This window comes from Microtus oregoni, unplaced genomic scaffold, assembly GCF_018167655.1.
Source record: "Microtus oregoni isolate MIOR12 unplaced genomic scaffold, Mior012 000020F_ref0000438, whole genome shotgun sequence".
In the NCBI taxonomy this organism is placed as follows: domain Eukaryota; kingdom Metazoa; phylum Chordata; class Mammalia; order Rodentia; family Cricetidae; genus Microtus; species Microtus oregoni.
The window spans coordinates 28,272,337-28,292,513 of NW_024543079.1; the positions used below are offsets into that span (position 1 = coordinate 28,272,337).

General features: G+C 42.1%; 1 protein-coding gene across 1 annotated transcript in view; it reads right to left on the reverse strand.

Moving 5' to 3' along the window:
* Positions 1–20,177, reverse strand: part of Ism1 (isthmin 1) — a 75,293-nt gene that overhangs the window by 16,184 nt on the left and 38,932 nt on the right. The window contains exons 2-3 of the mRNA XM_041670066.1: positions 7,864–8,094; positions 1,886–2,150 (exon numbers count right to left, since the gene is read on the reverse strand). Coding sequence (XP_041526000.1) covers positions 1,886–2,150; positions 7,864–8,094 — 496 coding nt within the window. The remainder of the gene's footprint in view (positions 1–1,885; positions 2,151–7,863; positions 8,095–20,177) is intronic.

Consider the following 20,177-nt stretch of genomic DNA (forward strand, 5'->3'; position numbering starts at 1 on the left):
CTGAGAATATATCTATGGCATTTTGACAGCCCAATGACATCAAAGGGCTCAAGGAAGGAAGAAAGGAAGACAATGCTCACCATTGCAATGAGCTGAGAACTCGTGTTCATAGATGCTATATGGGATGGTAAAATCTTCCTTTTATAGTGTCCAGACAGTAGAGCTTCATGGGCCAGTTCTACAGGGGCAATGGCCAGTTCAGTGTAGGAACCACTGAATTAATTGACCGGAACTGGGTGGAAGTGGCCTTGGGAATCCAGCACCACTGGTCCTGGATGGTCATCGCTACATTTAACTCCCAGGATAAGTCTGCCATAGGAAGAATATTTTACTCCTTTTATGGGTAAGGAAACTGAAGTTTATAATAAAACTTTGATACTTATGGCTATCCACACAGCTCAGGCTCAGCCCCACAGCAGTTATAGCTGAGGTCTGTATATTCCCACCACACTCCGTTATCTGTCCTGCCTTCCAGCAACACTCATTCTGGCCAAAGTTAGCTTCCTCTTTTTAAGACACTAACAATACTATCATAATGAACATTACTAAGAAAACTCCATGGGGAAAATAAAGACTGAAAAATAGTCTGTTAAAATTAGGCCATGACAAGTTAGAGAATTTCAAAAAATTGAATCTTAATGGAGATACCAATGTGCAGTGTTCATCTAACTTGACTATGGTCAGTAATGGAAAATGACCATGGACAGGAAAGTACTTGCTTGGATCTCTGTTTGAAACTCTCTGTATCTTTCATTCTTTTATGTGGTGCTTTTCTTTCAACTGTGATAAGACATCATGACCAAGGCAACTTAAGAAAGAGTTTATTTTGGGCTTACAGTTGCAGAGTGTTAGAGTCCACGGCGAAGGTGAGAGTATAGAGTGGAAGTAGCCAGCAGCAGGTGCCTGGAGCGGTAGCTGAGAGCTCAGAAGCCAGAGGTAGAAAGAACACGCTGGAGGATGCTGGCTTTTGTAACCTCGGAGTCCATCCTGAGTAACATACCTCCTTCAACCAGGCTTCAACCACCTCCTAATTCTTTCCACACAGTTACCAACTGAGGACCAAGGACTCAAATATCTGAGACATTTGCAGGGCATCTCATCCAAACCACGACACTCCTCATTATGTATTGTTCATTCCTCGGTCTGCCGACGGGGAAGCCACAAGGACTTAACAGCAGGGGCATTTGTGACACAAGGAGTATTCATTTGAAGGAAGAGGGAGTTCGAATCATTGAGTGAGAGGTTGGAGCTGAGATCCCTTCACCTTGTCTCTCATCTTAACTGAAGTAAGAAAAGAACTTTTGCTATTTAATAAAATAATTTAGTAACCATTGAATCTGGAAGTTTTTCATTACCTTATGAACGTGGTAGTCTCACTTTGGGGTACAGCATTTATAGCAGAGGGGGGAAGCCTGCTCTGACAACTGTGACACAAGCTGTTCATGTGGATTCTCAAGGGCCACCCCACTGCTAGTATCAGAGCTGACATGCTGCCTGGTCACAGGAAGCAACTGTGTACATCTCTGTTATTAAATTGATTTGCACCATAGATTTTTACAGTTAAAAAATACAGGGAAGGAGATTTGATGATTTATTTATCTTTAGAAGTAAAATTAAGTTGCAGAGAAGACTAGACAAGAAAAAAAACCCCAAAGACCCTAAAAAATATCTCAAGTATAATTTTAAAATTATAGCGTTCCCAAAAAAATGTGGCTGCAGATGGCTCCATAGGGCTTCTGTGAACACAGCCTTTATGAGGTATGCCTCATAGAAGACTGAAAACCACATACTGTAAACTGAGTTTTGTTTGGCCACTCGTCTCTGAGGCCTTATCATCCTCACTTACTCTCCCCACCAATTTTATATTACCGGGTAGTAAACTCACCATATTCTGGCTGCTCTTTGGTTTCAAAAGTCCGATGGCCTGGGGCTGGACGGTCCCACCCCCTAGGAACACTGAGGAAGTTGCTGTCATCTGAGGTACTGTCATACTTGTAGTCCTGGTCCCCGCTGTTTGTCCTGGCCAAGGACAAGGACCTCTGCCACCAGGCCCGCCAGTCAGGAACCGGGACTGACCAGCTGGGTTTATTCTCTGGATGCTGATCCTTTTCTGCTTCAGAGTCAGGACCGTCGACCACCTCTATGGTGACCTGAGGAATTCAGAACAGGCCAGATCAATAGCGAATTGGCAGCCTCAAGCGAGGAAGAAGGTCTGAGAGAGCTGAAGAAAAGGATGGCTGCAGCCCTTGTGGAAGAAAGCTGCACTTAAACAGCGATAGAGAACCCAAGACATCCAGGAACGACCCACATGAACTCCACAATTACAAAAAGTATGGTCTCAGATAGGCAAGAAGCTAGTCATGACTGGGTTCTTGGTTTACTGATGAACAAATTGTGGATAAGCCTTTCACTGAAGAAACACTGTGTTCCTGAGGTACCGAAAGGACAGCCACAACAAAGCACAATTTATTGAGCAGGTGCTGTAGCAGGCACTGTTCTAAAGGCTCTGTCCATGTGAATTTATCGATTCTCTCAGACCACAGCCCTGCACATGTGCCTCACGTAGACGTGAGCCCAAGGCCCTCAAGATAAGGCTTTTTTCAGTTATGGTATTTCTCTCCTCCCATTGTTTGGCCTAATAACAGGGTCAAAGCGCATAGTCCCTGAGCTATGGTTAGAACTTGTTCTTTGGATTAACGAAACCTACTTTTGAAATCTGTCATAGGTCTGGAAGAACACAGCTTCTTGGCTCTGAGAGACAATCAGCATAGAAAAACTTGTTTAAAAAAATAATAAAAGACTCATTGGGTTCCTCTGGCCATCACATAGTTCTTGCAACACCTCCTGGAAGGGTTACATGCAAATGAATCAGAAACACACACTCCAAGTAATCAGCGCAAGATGTACTGGGCAGATGCATTCCCAGTTTTGCCCTGACCTGACATCTGAGGAGTTGGTGAGATACCCTGCCAAGTTGCACTGGGGTATGCCCATCCTCTAGATAAACAGCTTGGGGGTTGTTTGTTTTGTACTTGGTCTGACACTTAAAGAAGCTGCCAAGCCAATAATGGTCCTGGGTGTGAGGTCCAGAGTGTGACCTTAGATCCCATAGTATACTGAGGATGGATCAGGACAAGTACATCCATCTCCTCTGTTGTGAGATGCCTTAGAAGGGCACCGTGAGCATTAGCCCATGATGCCATCATTGCCTTAATTTGTGAGCAACTCCTGTATGCTTATAATTATGAAGGTTTTATGGGATTCAGCTGTACTTTTAAGATCAGGAGAAAAGAAATACAATCCCCATGTTCTATCATTGTTGTTTGGTGGAATGGACGGTTGCTAGGGAATACAGACTTGGATGAGCCACGTGGAACCTTGAAAGGACAAGTGAATAAAGAGTATACTACTGGATGGCAGATTAAAAACTACCATGGTAGGATGGGCAAGGCAGAGTCTTTGAATACATGACCTTTCTCCTTTGAAGCCCCATCCCCCTCTGCTAGAGATAGAACCACTGAGCGACAATGATTGTTTGCAAGGGTGTTAAGGATCTCAGAGGAGAGAAGCTGCCAAGAGCCAAGGGGAGTCAGGCAAGGAGGCAATTATGGTAATGAAATCAGTCTCTGAGCAGAAGATAAGAGAGGACTACGTGCCCAATAGTTTTGATACTGCATTTGTGTTCAGACTAGAGTCAAAGGGATTGCTTAAACAAAATGTGCCCTGCAATTTCTCCAAGCCGGGAATAAAAACAATTTCATGTTTCAAGCTATTACCGTCAATACGATTTTTTTCCCTCTCAAATTGCTGCTCAGATCCAAACAAAATAGAGTTCTTGCCTGGCAAGGCAATGGGTAGCAAAATAGGAGGTTACTCCAAAAACGATATCAATGGCTGAATCTCAACAGGGTCGAGGTTTCTTTCTTCTCTTTAATTTCTAGCCATTGCCCCGAATGAATTACAAAACAAAGCAAAACACAAACAAATCTTAGGACCCACCCTTCCCCACAGTCAGCAATGTGGAAACCTCATACTGATATCAAAAAAAGAAATCTAATCTTGAACCTGAAATTTTATAGGCATCCAATTAAAAAGACGCAACGAGCATGGCAAATGCCTTCTCAAATGGCTGGGATTACTTTTCTGTTTCCTGTTTCCCTTGCTCTGTTTGGGTATTTTAGAGTCGGGGAAACCTTTGAAAAAAAAAATCTCTTGAGCAATGAACTTGAATGTACTGGAGTACAGTAGACTTCAAGCTGATAAAGGCCCTAGATTGCTCCATCCTTTTCAAAAAGCTCTATTGTACATCTCTGAGGCACCTTAGTACATCTAGTGAAAGAGAGAGAATTCTCACAGAAGCTCCAGGCCCAAGGTAAGACAGAATCTCCCAGCTCCAAAGGATAATGCAAAAATAGGTATCAATTCTGTCCCAAATTGGTAACCTTGATCAGCTTTTTCTCTTTTTGCTAAATAGTTAAGTTACATTAGAACCAAATTCTTTACTCTTGCTCTGCAGAGCACTTTCGGTAGCAAGACTGAGACAGTTCCCCATTCTAACTGCTAAGGAGCCATGGCCCCTGTAAAGATGTGTAAGCTGTGCTGCCACAGTGAACCCAGCGGAGCTTTCTCTTCAGTTGCTCCTCTGAGCTTTGTGAGCGGAATGGACTGGGCGCATGGATGTAGCCTGAAAAGTTCCCAGGCAGAAAGAGGATTCCCTCAAGAGCACAGAACATCCAGGAATCCGTCTGCAGCAAAGGATTCGGCTGTCCTTCTTCCCTGACAACCGCGGCAGAAAGAACACGAAGTAGACCAGGAGGATATTCAATCCTCTTGTCTCAGACCTGCTGATGCTCCACAGGAACTGTGGTATTCCCTACATAATTGCGGTTGCTGCACTGAGATTTACAGCAGCGTGCCCGCCCGAACATAAGTGTCTCTTCTACAAAACTTAGACTCGGTTTTCAGGCACTATCTTGGCTTAGGGAAATCAGTTTTCCAAGTTAAATGGTGAAGAAAGTGTAGCGACAGTTTCTGGGTAAATCTTTGGATTCCCAATTAATCTTTGAAGCAGTTGTTTATTACCCATGCCCAGTGTGTGTGTGTGTGTGTGTGTGTGTGTGTGTGTGTTTGTGTGTGTGAGTGTAAACACTTGCTACAATTTGTGTGGTCAGTGGACAACTCTGTAGAGTCAGTTCTTTCCTTTCACATCTATGTGGGTTCTGGGGATTGAACTAGGTAGCCAGGTTTCTGAAGTAACCTAATTATTCTTATAGATGTTCTTCTGTCATCTTTATCTGTACCATCTTCACCCATCATATCCATTAGTTCCAGAAAGCTTACCAGACACATAACCCTATGCTAAGCCCTTCGTGTGGATAATCTCAGTCCTCAGAGATCAGATTCCATGGGTAATTGTAGGTGGAATTATCACACCAATTTTATAGTCAAGAAAACTAAGGTGCAGAGAGATTGAAAAAAACATCCAGGAATCCAAGACTAGCAGACTGAGTGGTGGTACTAGACAGGAAACCTAGGTCAGACTGACTCCATAGTTCATGATGATGGCAGAAGTCCGTGAGAATCTCAGCTGTCCAGGTTTGTCCCCATTGGCATACTGGTCCTTATTCAGGGCACAAACATTTCTTGGCTCTTACTCAGCCAGACTGGCCATTTTAAAAGTATTATAGATACAGGAGGGAAAAGCAGAAGCAGACACACATAAAAGCCTGACTGATCCCTCTGAGTATATCTTGTAGCATCCCAGAGGCCTAGGGCCATGGAAATAAGTCTGTGTGAAGAAGGGTCTGTGGATGGCTGTGTTTAAGTCCCTCTCAATGGAGGCAAAGAAAGCACTATATTGGTGGAAGTGGATACTGACCTCAGACTGATTCAGAAAAGGGATATGTTTGGTTGTGAATAGCCACTGGAGTAATGAGTTGACACTGCAAGTCTAATAATGAGTTTATTTTGGAATTTTTGTCTTTATTATCTGACCATCAACCAAAGAACAAAAACTCAGCCAAGGGCACTGAAGTTCAAGTCTAAGTTGTCCCGAGGGATTTGCTTTCTTTCCTGAATGATTTCTTTTTTTAAAGCAGAAACTAATTTCTTAAGTTGTTCTAAATCGAACATGGAGAGCCAAGTTAGGATTCTGAGGCCATTTCTTTCTGTGCAGAGATAATAGTTCTTTCTCCTCCCATTTCCACAGCCTGAAACTAGTGCTCAGGTGGAGTCTGATCCCATGGAACAGAGGCTGCTTGACTTATGGCATAAAATGCTCCACAGAAGCAGATGTTGAGCTTCTAGAAGGATTCTCCACTCTAAGAGTCAAGAGGCCCAAGGGACACAGCCCTTTGCTCAGCAATGTCACTTTGGAGAGGTACAGGCATTTTCAAAGGAGAGACAGGATCCAGCCTTGCAGCTTCAGGCACATTGGCAGAGCTTGGAGCTGCAGAGACGTCAGGGGTAAGGGTAGTGATTTCTGCTAGGCTCCCGGACTCAAGGTGAGGATAGCTAGGTGGGGAAGGATCAGTTTGCCTAGGAGGTAGCCCAGGAGGCCAGAGGCTCTGACGCCAGATGCCTACCCACCGACACACCCCTTCCTCTATTCATGCCACTAACCAGGACAGAAATGCTGAGGGGTCATGGTGAGCAGTGGGGTTTTGTGCTTAAATGGATGGACTAGGTCAAGCCAGTGACTTTCAATGAAAGAACAGTGCTCTGAGCCTGGATGAAAGCTGCTACCCAGAAATCATTACCCCTCCCCTTTGGGAAGTACCTTGTATTCTAAAGGACCACTAGAGAGCTGGTTTACTCAAGTGCAGTGGTGCATGGGACGGTAGAGGCTAATGGTGTGCATACAAGTGTGTGTGTATAGACACACACACACACACACACGCAGGCACACTGAGAGAGACAGAGAAGAGAGACACACAGAGAGAAACACACACATACTGAGAGAGATAAAGAGACAGAGAAGAAAGACACACAGAAACACACACACACACACACACACAGAGAGAGAGAGAGAGAGAGAGAGAGAGAGAGAGAGAGAGAGAGAGAGAGAGATGAATGAGAGTTGGAGTATACAGTAGCTGTCTTTGAATATCTTTCTGAGTGACTCACACCAACCTTTTGTGGCCTTCTAGAAAGCAAAAGGCCAGAAATGGAGCTCAATTCTCTTTAGGATAAAGAAGCCATCAGATCAATTAAACATTTCTGTCTCACTCCTCTGCACCATGGAAGACCAACAGACAATGATTATTTAAAGCAGAATGGGATAACTGTACTGTAGTGGACACAAAGACATATTGGCCTCGTGTTGTTTGGGTGTCTGACTTCAACATCTCTATGCTGGAACTGTGTTAGTTTTAAATACATTCTGCCAATAACTCTGATATTTGAAACCATAAAAAACCTGTATTCTTGGAAGATATTGTGGTATCTGGTGTCTTCTTATTTAATTATTTGGTAAGTCATTTATTCCTTAGGAGGTTGCCCTCTCCTGAAGGAATTTCTGGTGCCGAAGGCAAGTTACCAAGGCACCGAGGGTAAGTAACTTCCTGAGTGCTTTGAAGAAAGATTGTGGGTTACCTGGTCTAGTCACAAGCATTTTCCTATAACTACCACATTTCAGTAATTTCGGGGTACATCATTTTTGTTTTGTTTTTCTATTTCAGTGTCTCAAAAAAACATCATGGGTGTTGCAACACTATTTTTATAGGAATAATACAGCCCTCGGCAGGAATCACAGAGGGGCTGAGAAGGGCAAGGAGGTAAGGCTGCAGGGCTTGTTAGAATCAGGTTAGGAAACAAAAGATGCACTGTTTTCTTTTCTTTCGCTTGCCAGCTGCTGAGAATTACCTGAATATTTGGATTCTGCCCATTGATATCAGCTTTGGAAAGATCTGGAAAGTTTGGTAGATCAAGGAGAAATGATCTGGGGCCGTCTCTTTGCAGTGAAGGATGCCCAGTCTCTTGAGGGAATCGCTGTCTAGGGGAGGGTTGGTGGATAACTTGGTGCTCCCCTGAGACTTCTTTGGACAGAGGAAAGCTGGTTTCTGATGTGGACTCACTCTCCAGGTTGAGGTTATTCTAAAACAGACAAATAGACAGACAAGTCATGAACAGATGCTTAGATGGTAGGTGGTTAAAAGTGCTACTCTTAACAGTCTATTAAATTAAAAGACAAGGACAATTTATCCCAGTGCCTTGAGTTAAACCTTTGTCTTAGTCACTGTTCTATTGCTGTGAAGACGCACCATGACCAAGGCAACTCTTATAAAAACAAAACATTTAATTTGGGCCTGGCTTATAGTTCTAGAAGGTTAGTCCATTATCATCACGGCAAGAAAAAGACAGGCATAGCATGGCAGTAGCTGAGATCTTTACTTCCTGATCCACAGGCACCAGGCAGAGACACTGGGCCTAGCATGGACTTTTAAAACCTCAAAGCCCATTCCCAATATCCTACTTCCTCCAAGGCCATACCTACTCCAACAAGACCAAACCTCCCAATCTTTCCCAAAATGTCAACCAACTAATGATTACGCATTCAAATATATAAGCCAATGGGGGCCATTCTTATTGAAACCACCACAGCCAGCATAGTAGTCCCAATTCATTTCCCTAGCACATGGGTTAGTTTCTCTATCTTTAAAGGTCAAGTCAGGAAATGTCTTCCAGTTTAGTATTTATTAAACACCAAAGACCATCAAAATAAGGGAGCTCTTTTGATGGAAAAGAGATACTCATTTAAAGCTGGAACCAACTTATAGTTTATTCCTCACAGTCTCAACTGGCTAATCACCATGGTTAACTATAGCCTTGACATCCAGTTTTGTTTCTTTGGTGCAAACCATGAAGGAAATATTTGATTAAATTGGATAAATGTTGAAGTCAAAGTATTGTGCACCATTCACCCACTGAATCTCTGTTCACACTCATCAACTCACGTTTTTATTGATTTCTGCAGAGTCATGTATTCTTGTCTATTCATCTACCCATTTATCCATAAATATATCCATTTGATTTATGTCTTTCTACCTCTCCAATAAATAAATCTCAACTACAAGTTAGGCATGAGATACATTAATAAATGAGATATGCATTATCTCATGGATACATAGAATACATAGATAGCTATGTGATATGTATTCTTTTGGAATGTACTTCTATGTGTAAAAAACAAAACTAGATAGACAAGTAAGACAAGAGACTACTGACACATTATCCAGGTAGACAGAGAATACCTCTCTGAGGAGGTAACAGCCGAGACAAGATCTGATCAAGAGAAGGGGAAGCCCTGAAGTGATCCAGAAACATGGCAAAAGATCAAATAAGATAGGACTTCTAGAGGAGGGATTGACAGCTACTTTGAGGAACATAAAATCAGGAAGGCTAGGTGTAGAATGACAAAAGTTGAAGAACCACATGGCAGAAGGATGAAGAGGTAGAGGAAAAAGTGACAAAAAAAGAGAACTCTGAAATTTAATGCCTTTCTTCTTAAAATTGCAAGGCAAACGGTGTTCTTACCTAGTGAAATATGTCCCAATTTACTTGTCATTGGGGAAACTTTTCTAAGGCAGCTATCCCTGTCCTTTCACTCTCTCTAGAACACTCAGTGAAGGCATCTTTCATCCCTTCAGGGACAGTATTTTTATGTTTACTGGTGGAAGGAGATGTGGAGATAGAATTTCCCCAGTCTTTGGGTCAGCGGCTAATGCTGTTGTTATTGTTGGGCATGTTTTGAGGTTTGGGAGTTATGTTCCAGCACGTTGTCTCCATATGCACTCCCTGTCCCCACTACAGTGCTGTTGACCCAGCCAAACAGTTCTGTCCAGAGTAAAAACACTTCTGAATTTGAGTACCCAAGTTAAAAGCAGCCTGAGACTGAAACACACACAGACCACCTTTGTCAAAGTTTGAAATGGCAAAGAGGAACCGTGAGAGTGTGTCTGCCACCTCTGAAGTGTGAAGTGAGAAGCTGCTTTCATGTTTTCTCTTGTCCTTCCCTTTTGCTCAGGATATGTGGCCAAGTCAGTGTCTCTGGTAACCTTTCCAGCCACCTTTTTGCCATGGTTTCTGTTTCCTGGCATGACTATAGAAGGAGTTGAATTAGTATTATGAGGCATGGATCACTGCAAAGATTCTAAATGTATTATTGTTTCATTGAGTTAGAGGGGATGAGAAAGAGAGATAGAGAGGATAGAGGGAGAGAGAGAGAAAGAGGAAGAAAAAGAGAGAATAGAAAAGAACAGAGTTTTCTTCAACATAAGACCTCTCTATCCCACCTCCCAAAAGGAACCTAATGAGGATGTGTCTGTGACTTTGTCACTGAAAAATAAGCCCAACACTTCCTTGATGGTGTCAGAGTACAGTTGGTGATCCATGATGGGTTTAGAGTCCAGTTGGTGATCCCTGATGGGGTTAGAATTCAGTTGGTGATCCCTGATGGGTTTAGAGTCCAGTTGGTGATCCCTGATAGGTTTAGAGTCCAGTTGGTGATCCCTAATGGGGTTAGAGTACAATCGTTGATCCCTGATGGGGTTATGGTACAGTTGGTGATCCCTGGTAGTGTTAGAATACAGTTGGGAATCCCTGATGGTGTTTTAGAGCACAGTTGGTAATCCCTGATAGGGTTGCAGTACAGTTGGATTCTCCCTGTAGGTATGAGAATGTACACAGTTGGTTCTCCTGGAGAATTTCTTGTTGGAGACTCAGGTATATAAATAATATAAGGGGCTTGGTATTTGCTTTCCAAATGCTTTACAGATTTTTATAACTCAAGACCCAGCTTTATTGTATCCACTGAACATGTTCTTAACTAGATGAAAACCAAAACTCTTTGGGTGAAGATGTAGCTCAGTGGCAGAGCATTTTCCTAGCACACTCAAGGTCCTACGTTCAATTCTCAGTATTGCAATATACATACATACATACAAGCAATGACGTATTCTTTTCACTACCAAATTTTGTGTTTTTGAAGAGAATGGAAATGTATGTATGTGACTAGTTGACATTTTACTTAGGTGTCTGAAAAGAAAAGGACTGAATTTAATTTATTTCTTTTTCTTTTGACTCTTGAATTTTTCTGATAGAAAATTTACCACCATAGAGTGTTTCCTGGCTTAGCTTCAAACCAAACAAACTCCTTCAACTTTCTATGGCATAATGCCCCTCCATGCAAAGCACAGCAGATAATCATAGTCCTATACTCTTCTAGTAAGATGGTCAAGAGTTGGACTGTATCTACATAATAAAAGAGAAATGCAAAGTTAGGACCTTTGACTGAGCAATCCAGGCCACAAGTACCTCTGCTGGGAATAGTTTGAGGACTGGATTCAAGTATGTTTTGAATTGATTCTTGCACAAAACTGTGGCATTGCTCCATCATTCCCCAAACACCCCATCCCCTAGATGCTGGGATTCAACATTTGTAAAGTATTTGGAAGATTGGAATAAATAACAAAATGCTATTCACAGTTTCTGAAAATCTGAATTATGTTTGCACCTCTTCCAAATGTAGTTACCTTGACACCATGTTTTTCTGTGTTCCTAACTATTCAAAAACTAGAGATCTTGGGGTTGGGAAGGGTATTTTAAAATGGTCCTCTAAGGTGAAATGGAATTTAACTCTAGCAGTAACAAAATATGAGACTACCAACTATTTTGGTGATCTGGGACAGGAGGATGATAGACATCCACTACAAGCAAAGGCCCCTTTTTATCCTAAAATGACATGGGTCACATCTTCCTTGCAGAGTCTAACTGATGGCAACACGTTAGTTGTCACCATAATTACTCATTAGATGTCCCACTTAAATGACTATAACAGGGGAAAGAGTTGTAGGCTAGGTGGAAACTGTAAAAAAGAGCTGTGTTTAGACAAACAAACATTCTTTTCTGGAGATGGTAGCTTGGAGGTGTCCAGGAATTTAAGACAAGAGATGCTCCATTCCTTCTGAGATGTCATTTTTTTTTTTGGGGGTCTGTATTGAAGTGACACAAGGGCCTGCCTGCTCAGTATGGGAACAGATTCCCTTTTCCATGGTCTGCCTGCAGTATGTGACATTCCATTGGCAATGCTGTATCCCATCCCCAGTAGTCATTCTCCCTTGATGGTCCTAATGGTAGAGCTGTTACTCCTACTGAAAATGAACCAGGAGAACTGAAGTTGAGGCAGGTGATCGCGGGGGGTCAAATTAGCTAGCTACAGTTTCACATTTTCTACCTTTGTGCGTAGGAATCCCTTCACTTTTCAACAAGTATTTGAGAGCCCGGTTTTAAAATCATCAGGCTCTTGCAGGTTAGTGTTTAACATTTAAATAACTGTCACAGCTCTAATAGATTTTTATTGATTAATTTAGTAATTATTGAATTACTTGATTCATCTAGGAAGCAAGAGCTGATGCAGAGGCCAAGGAGGGGTGCTGCTTACTGGCTCGCTCATCATGGCTTACTCAGCCTGCTTTCTTACAGAATCCAGGACTACCTGGCCAGGGGTAGTCCCAAGCACAATGGGCTGGCCTCTTCCCGTATGAATCAATTAGTCAATAATTCATAAATTCATCAATAAAGGTTAATCAAGTAAATAAAAACATGCCCTCTAGTCAAACCTTATGAAGGCATTTCTCAACTGAGAGTCTTTCTTCGATGACTCTAGCTTGTTTCAAGTTGACACAGTTATGCTACAGCAGTAGTAGCAGTGTACTCTTCTGTAAACTCTATTGTAGTTTTAGAACTGTGACAAGGGTTTAAATGTGAAACTCTCTGCTTTATTGGTTTCTGTGTCAGCTTTTCTGCCAGGACCATGTGTTTGGGTAGGTTGAAGAAAAAAATTCCTGTCCTCTGTCACTTGTAGAAATCCTGATGGAAATCACAGAACTGCATCCACTGAGATTAGCTAAGCAAAGGAAGGCAGATGCTACCTGTTGGTGCTCATTTGTGGAAGTTTAAAAATATTAATCTCAATGATGTAGCGAGTGTGCTGGTTGCCAGAGACTGGGAAGGTTAGGGAGTGAGTACCAAAAGAGCTTAAATAAAGGGTATACAAATGTAGTTGAGAGGACAAATTAGGTAGGTCTGTTGTTTTACAGCATGGGAGGGTAACAATAATCTCCAATAATTTATTGTATGTTTCAAAATAACTAGAATAGTTCAAAAATTCCTAAAATATAGACATGACACATAAGTAATAAATATTTGAGGCCAATTATCAGGAACTTATCATTTCACATGACATACATACTTTGAATTATCATACTATACTCTATAAGTATGCACAATGTTATATATAAATAAAATCAAATGCTTAAAGGGAGGGAACCATGATCAGAATATGCTACATGAAAAAATACTTCCAATAAAAAGTAAAAAACGTATTTAGCTAATTAGCCACGTTGAGTTTTTGATCCTTGTGATTGAGCTCAATCCTTAAATGACAGAATTATTGGCAGAGCATAAAATAAAATATGACTAAATTCCTTGGCAGCCAGTTATAGATACCGGGCTCCACAGCCTCCCGGAACATCCCGTTCCAAATCTGCAGCCCTCTACAGATATTACTGAATCATCACTGTTTCTACATTTACACATTACAGTCCTCAAATCTTGCTGACTGTGCTACACAGCCTTTCCTTTAAATTGTCCTAGAGTGCTCTCGGTAACGTTCAAGGGTTTGTCTTCACTCAGATGAACCAGAGCTCCTTGCACAAACGGCTGAGCCAAGAGCAGCTTGGGAATAGACAGCGCACATGAGTTTGGAGTATTTTGCGATGACAGACAGCAAAGAGATTTTCAGTGCCTAACTGGGTTCTCTTGGGTAACAAACAAACAAAATACCAAGAGCTGGCTTGAAGGGCTCCTATTTAGATCAGACAATTTGGGCATCAAAAAACAAAACCAAAGCTACATGACTGATACACGCCGAGTCTGAAGGTGTGCGAGCATATAACAGAACCTATAAAGAGAAAATCCCAGAAAAAAATGACTATCATTATTTGAAGTAGCTATAATTAAGCTCTGCGTGGGGGTAATTTGTGAACTGAGCTCAAAAGGAAATAAAGGTGAACAGGTGAAGGGAAAGGGAAAGTGGGGTGGTGAGCCAGGAAGACACAGCCTGTCCACACAGGTGGACAGAACCTGCTTTATCATATCCGCAAGAGTTCAGAACTGAGAGGGGACACCTCACAGCCCTACGGTAACATAGCTGGACAGTGTACATACCAGTTTGTCTTGTGACTTTTTCCGCTAGGTGCCACTTCACTGGTGGCATTCTGCGAGTCGGTTGAGGGCTTGTGGGAGCTGTGTGGCACTTGGATTAATTTAAACCACCCCCTGCCCCGGATCTTCTATTATTTCTCTTTGCTCTCCCACCCTGGTCCTGCATTCCCCTGGGACAGTTTATAGTGAGATGAACAAGAGTGTTTTCTGGGACAATGTTTAAGATAAGCCATAGGTTTTTATCATTGCACTCCTTATACTGAGTATGTTATGGGTACCAGATGAAGGCTATCTAGCGACAGTATTCTGCCGCTGTGTGGCTCAAGCTGCTCATGGTGACTTCCTTGAGGCCAAGGTAGATTACCACAACCACATCAATGGCCAGAGTGTCCCAGCTGATCATCTGCTGCAGGCAATAAATACCAGGGAGAAAGAATAATGTTCTTAGGACAGCAAACCACAGGACCAATGTGACAATGATCATCTAGCGAGGAGGATGATCACAGGAGACAGGAACAGCGTGAGGAAATGGTCGGTGGATCTGGTTTTTGGAAAAATGACCTATGCCGTGTGGTCCCCCTCTGCGAATAGCACCCGCTCCACTCAACAGACACCACCAAGGACTTTTGCGGGAAAAACAGGCTTCTCTGACCCCTCCCTGAGCCTCCAGGAGAGGCACTGGCTGGTAACAAACTGGCTGACTAGAAACATTTCAGTGCTTTTCATTTTTAAGGCTGTGGAAACTATTCCCAGATTAATACAAGCAGGCAGGCCGACTTCTCAGAGTCAGGCTAGATGGCAAATTTCTGGGGGGCAAAGAAGGCTGTATCTGCGATCTTTCAGGCCCATCCCCCAATTCCAACTGGGAAGGGGGCGCCAAATAAGTACTACTTAATGATAGTGATTGCTATGTCTTGATAGATTTTGTTTTAATTAGGCGCAGGCTGTTGGCCTCATTACTTCTAATGTAGCTTTAATGTGGGATTCTAAAGGGAAAAAAAAGAATCTCAGAATCTTCTATTGAAGATATTAAAGAAGATATTATTAGCAATGCATTGGTCTCACAGGCTTTGAACAACAAACAACAGAGATTGTAATTAACGTCACTGTAGTCTCTCTCCTGAAAACACACTAACAATATAGCTAATTAGCAATCTGTCCTCATTTGCAGCTGGACATCTGCATATTATTATCAACAATGCTCGTTTCCTTTTTTCCAGATTAAAGGGAGCCATGCTGCACCCAGGCATATGGCTACACTTCTTCCGTATTAAGACGCTCTGCTTCCTTGTACCCGGGATAATCATACTGGGTTTTATTATTATTATTATTATTTTTAATCTGTGCTGGGCATCGATTTTGTCTGGAAAACTTCCACACATCTAAAAATAAGTTCAAGAATGTCACGGGTAGGGTTTCAAAGGGAAGAGCAAAAGTTCTCCATTTGGGGAGATAAAAGAATAAAGGACACACTGATTATCTTCACACATGACTGAAGAGCTAGTGCTCCTGGGGAGAGAAAAGCCAGAGATGGACTAAAATGATTTTGGGATCTAGGGCATCTCTTTCTCCAAGGGGCACACTTGTTCTTGGTGCTCAAGGAGATGGATGGGATGGAGGTGGGTGCTCTGCAAGTGGCAGCAGTGGGTGCTGGAAAGAGGCCATCGAGACCCACTGGGGAGACACCGTTCTATCTGGATGGGAATGGACCAAGGGTGACTGCCTTCTATTCTTGCTATACCTGGATGCGCTGACAATCACTCCCCTGCAAGCTGCAGGGATGAAATACATAGTTACACCATCAATGCCTCTATTCTAAACCAAGTGTAAAAATGCAGCGACTCTTTAGAGACTCTCCTGGCAGAGAGGAGGCGGCCAGACATGTGCTTTGTTAAGGGATCCCGAAGACAACCCTGGAAGTTGGTGACACAGTCACATCATGTTTCAAGAAGGCAGGAGTGTCACAGTCCTGGCTGGGAACCAATAGAGCCTTCTGTTTAAAGTCTGACTAATAGCCGAGGAATCTCTGGCTGTGCTGGCAGAATATATGAGGAGGATGTTTACTTTAGGGCATGGGAGTGACCTCACTTCTGATCTCAGGCTCTGTTTTAGAAGAGATGAAGGATAGGCAGTTCTCAGGACTGGGGCAGGAATTGGCTCTCTCTGGGAAGGGGCTGCCCAACTCTGTGCATCTTTTCTAAAGCTTCTGGGCCAGCTGGCAAAATGGAAGTCAGCATGTTGCTGATTTATCTCTAATACTTCTACATTGCTTTGATCTTAAAACTGCGTAGATTATTAGTGGCATTTCAACTTGTGTTTTCTACGTCGCTGGCACAGAAAACAGAGGGGTAATTTTTCCAGGACCCTCTTCTTTTATGTTCTGTTAGTTAAAAAATGAACTGAAATCACCCTTTCAACTCTAAGATAACATATAAGAAATAATTACAAGGATAGAAATTCAGTTTTTCCAGAAAAGAATCTTTACTCATACTATAAAACATCAATGAAAATATCAGGTGGAAAATTTGTATTTTCTAGAGTCCTCCTTAGGAGTAGGTAGACAAACCTAGATAATAAAGCTGGCTCTCATGGGGCCATGTCCCTGATTACTCAGATTTGAAGCCAGACCTAACTTGCCAAGGGCTACAATGGATAGGCCTGGGCTGTCCACCAGGGGGCTTCAGTCACTGCTTTTTGGTCACACTGGAGCTCAGCATCCCCTCAATGTTGCACTCTGAGCAAATAAATGTTACTGAGTATGTATTATTGGTGATATTCCAAGTTGTGCTTTCTCTATTGCTAGAATAGAAGACAGAGTGATTCTATGCATTTTAGCTATGCCTAAGGCTCAGAGAAAATTACAGAAGAGGGGAGTGGAAAGATTGTAAGAATTAGAGGACCAGAACGCTTTCTGCTTTAATGTCTGAATGTAAAAGAGAATCTGTGCCAATAACATTTCAACAATATGGTTGCCCAAGCAAGACATGCATAATGACACCACTTGACATACCAACACAGACAGGAGAAATCTCGCAGTCAATGACTGCAGAGAGAGAAAGAGAGAGAGAGAGAGAGAGAGAGAGAGAGAGAGAGAGAGAGAGAGATATCCGTCCTCTTCAGGGATGAGCTGGCTGACAGGTTATCTGATCAGTGATCAGTCCCAAACACATGCACAGAGGAGTAACAGGAAATGGACTCGGTAGGTTCTGTGTTTGTGTGTAAATATTGACAAAAAAGAACTCATGGAATTGAGAGGACATGTGGAAGACACTGCAAGAACTGGAGAGGGAGAGGTAGAAACATAATATTCATAAATGAAATTCTCAAAAAATATTTAAAAAGAAAGAAAACAGAGTGATCATCTCGACTAGTGGTTCTCAACCTTCCTAAACACTGAGACCCTTTTAAAAGAGTCCTTGTGTTATGGTGACCCCCAACCATAAAATTATTTCATGGCTGCCCCATAACTGTAATTCTGCTACTGTTATGAATCATAATGTAAAGATCTGTGTTTTTCAACAGTCTTAGACTACCCGTATGAAAGGGTCATTCAGTCTGCAAAGGGGTTGCAACCTACAGGCTGAGAACCACTGATTTGGACCCATTTCCAGGACCCAGCTTGAAGAGGCACTAATCAGTGTGTTCATGTGCTGGCTAGTGTCTGTCAACTTGATGTAAACCAGAATCACCTGGGAATCTCAACTGAGGAACTGCCTCCAACAGACTGGCTTGTGGGAATATCTGGGCGGGCATTTTCTAGACTGTTAATTACATATGAGGGCCAAACACACTGTGGGCAGTACCATCCCTGGGCAGATGAATCTCAGATGGGTAAGAAAGGTAATTGAGCAAGCCAGGGGAAGCAAGCTGTCAAGCAACACGTCTCCATGATGTCTGCTTCAGTTCCTGTCTGCAGGCTCATGCCTTGCATGTCTATCCAGGCTTCCCTAAATGATGAACTGTGAAGAGGAAGATGTAAGAAACTTTTCTTCCCTGCCTTAGTTCTGGTTTCTATTGCTGTGAAGAGACATGATGACCATGGCAACTCTTATAAAGGAAGACATTTAATTGGGGAGCCTTACAATTTCAGAGGTTTAGTCCATAATCATCATGGAGGGGCATGATGGTGCGCAGGCAGACGTGGTGAGAGAAGATGTTGAGAGTTGTACATCATGATCCGCAGGCAACAGGAAGTGAACTGTTTGTCACAATGGGCATAGCTTGAACTTAGGAGACCTCAAAGCCGACTCCTACAATGACACACTTCTTCCAACAAGGCCATACCTGCTCCAACAAAACAACACCTCCTAATAGTGCCACTCCCAATGGGGGGCATTGTCTTTGAAACCACCACACTCCCCAAGTTGGTTTTGGTCTTGGTGTTTATTACAGCAACAGAAAAGTAAATTAGGACAGCAGGTACCAAGTATTCAAACCCAGCTTTGACCAGGAGAAGGGGCCTGTCCAGCAGGTCAAGGAGGCACAGGCAGTGAATCAGTATTTCCCAGATGGAATGAAGAATATTAAGGATGCAGGTCAAAGCTGGATTCTGATTTTGGAAGGGAAATCTCAGAAGGTCCAGATCACCTAGAATGCTGGTTCAGAGACTGAGGCCAAAGACTGGGCTGGCTCTGCCCAGTAACTGTGCTGATTAAGAAGGTGGAGTCTTCTCAACACTTGAAGTCAACACTTTCTACTTCTAGAAATCTGTCCAGTTCAAGTACCTATAAATAATTTTTTTAAAGGAATGGAACCCTACTTGTGCTAATATGGGGCAGCTACATCCACATAAAACCTGAGAGAGCTTGGAAAAAAATTCTAGACACACACAAAAAAAGGTTAGCACAGCTTCTTGGTAGTTGCAAAGGAAAAAGAGTATAGACAGTTATATACAAAAGAATACAGACAGTCATAGACCAAAGGAATAAAGATAATAAAATAAGTATTAAGTTTGTAGAAAAAATAATAGAGTAAGAAAAATAAACCATGTAAAGATGGATTATGCACATGTAAGAGTCTGGATTATATATACTATTTTTTCTTTGAATTTTTTGACTACAGAGAGATATTTGATTCTGGGGGCTGCTAAGCTATATTATATATACATATATATGATATGGTTTAGCTTATTATATTATATATCATAATATATAATATATTATTATATACATTAAAGGTATCTTGACTTCAAAATTTGGGTCTAAGGATATGTTGCTTTGGAAAAGAGGTTCTGCTTTTGTTTCCACAGAGGATGAGAACCTGTGGATTCCTTCTAGACTAATGGGGTCTTTGATGAAGCTGAAGAATAGATATAGTTACAGTTTTCCTTAGTTATTATAAAAGATACAGTAGATATAAATATTGTAACTGTAATTCTTGCTTGATATCTGTTTTGTTATATGGAATTTCACTATGTTAAAGTTAAAACCTTCCTTTTTATTTAGGCAGAAAAGGGGAGGTGATGTGGAATTCCCCTCTGTATGCTCTGAATATGTTTTTTTTTTTTTTTACCACTGGTTAATAAAGATGCTGTTTTTGGTCTATTGCAGTTCAGAATAGAGTAAGGCAGGAACTCCAAACAGATAGAGGAGGAAAGAAGGCATAGTTAGGGAAACACCATATAGCTGCTGAAGGAGAAAGACGCAAGCCACCAGCCAGAACATTATGGGAAAACCACGAGCCTAATGGTAAAATATAAAATAACAGGAATAGGTTAATTTAAGATGTAAGAGCTAGCTAGAAATATGCTTAAGCTGTTGTCCAAACAGTATTGTAATTAATATAATTTTTGTGTGATTATTTTGGTTCTGGGTGGCTGGGGAACAAACAAGCAGCCTCAGCTTACCCTTGGAAACACTCATGAAATTGTGAGCGTAGCGCTGAATCCAGAATGAGGCCTGTATCCCAGGCCCAATCTGGCCTTAAGTTTGGGTAAGTTACTGTGGTTTGCATCT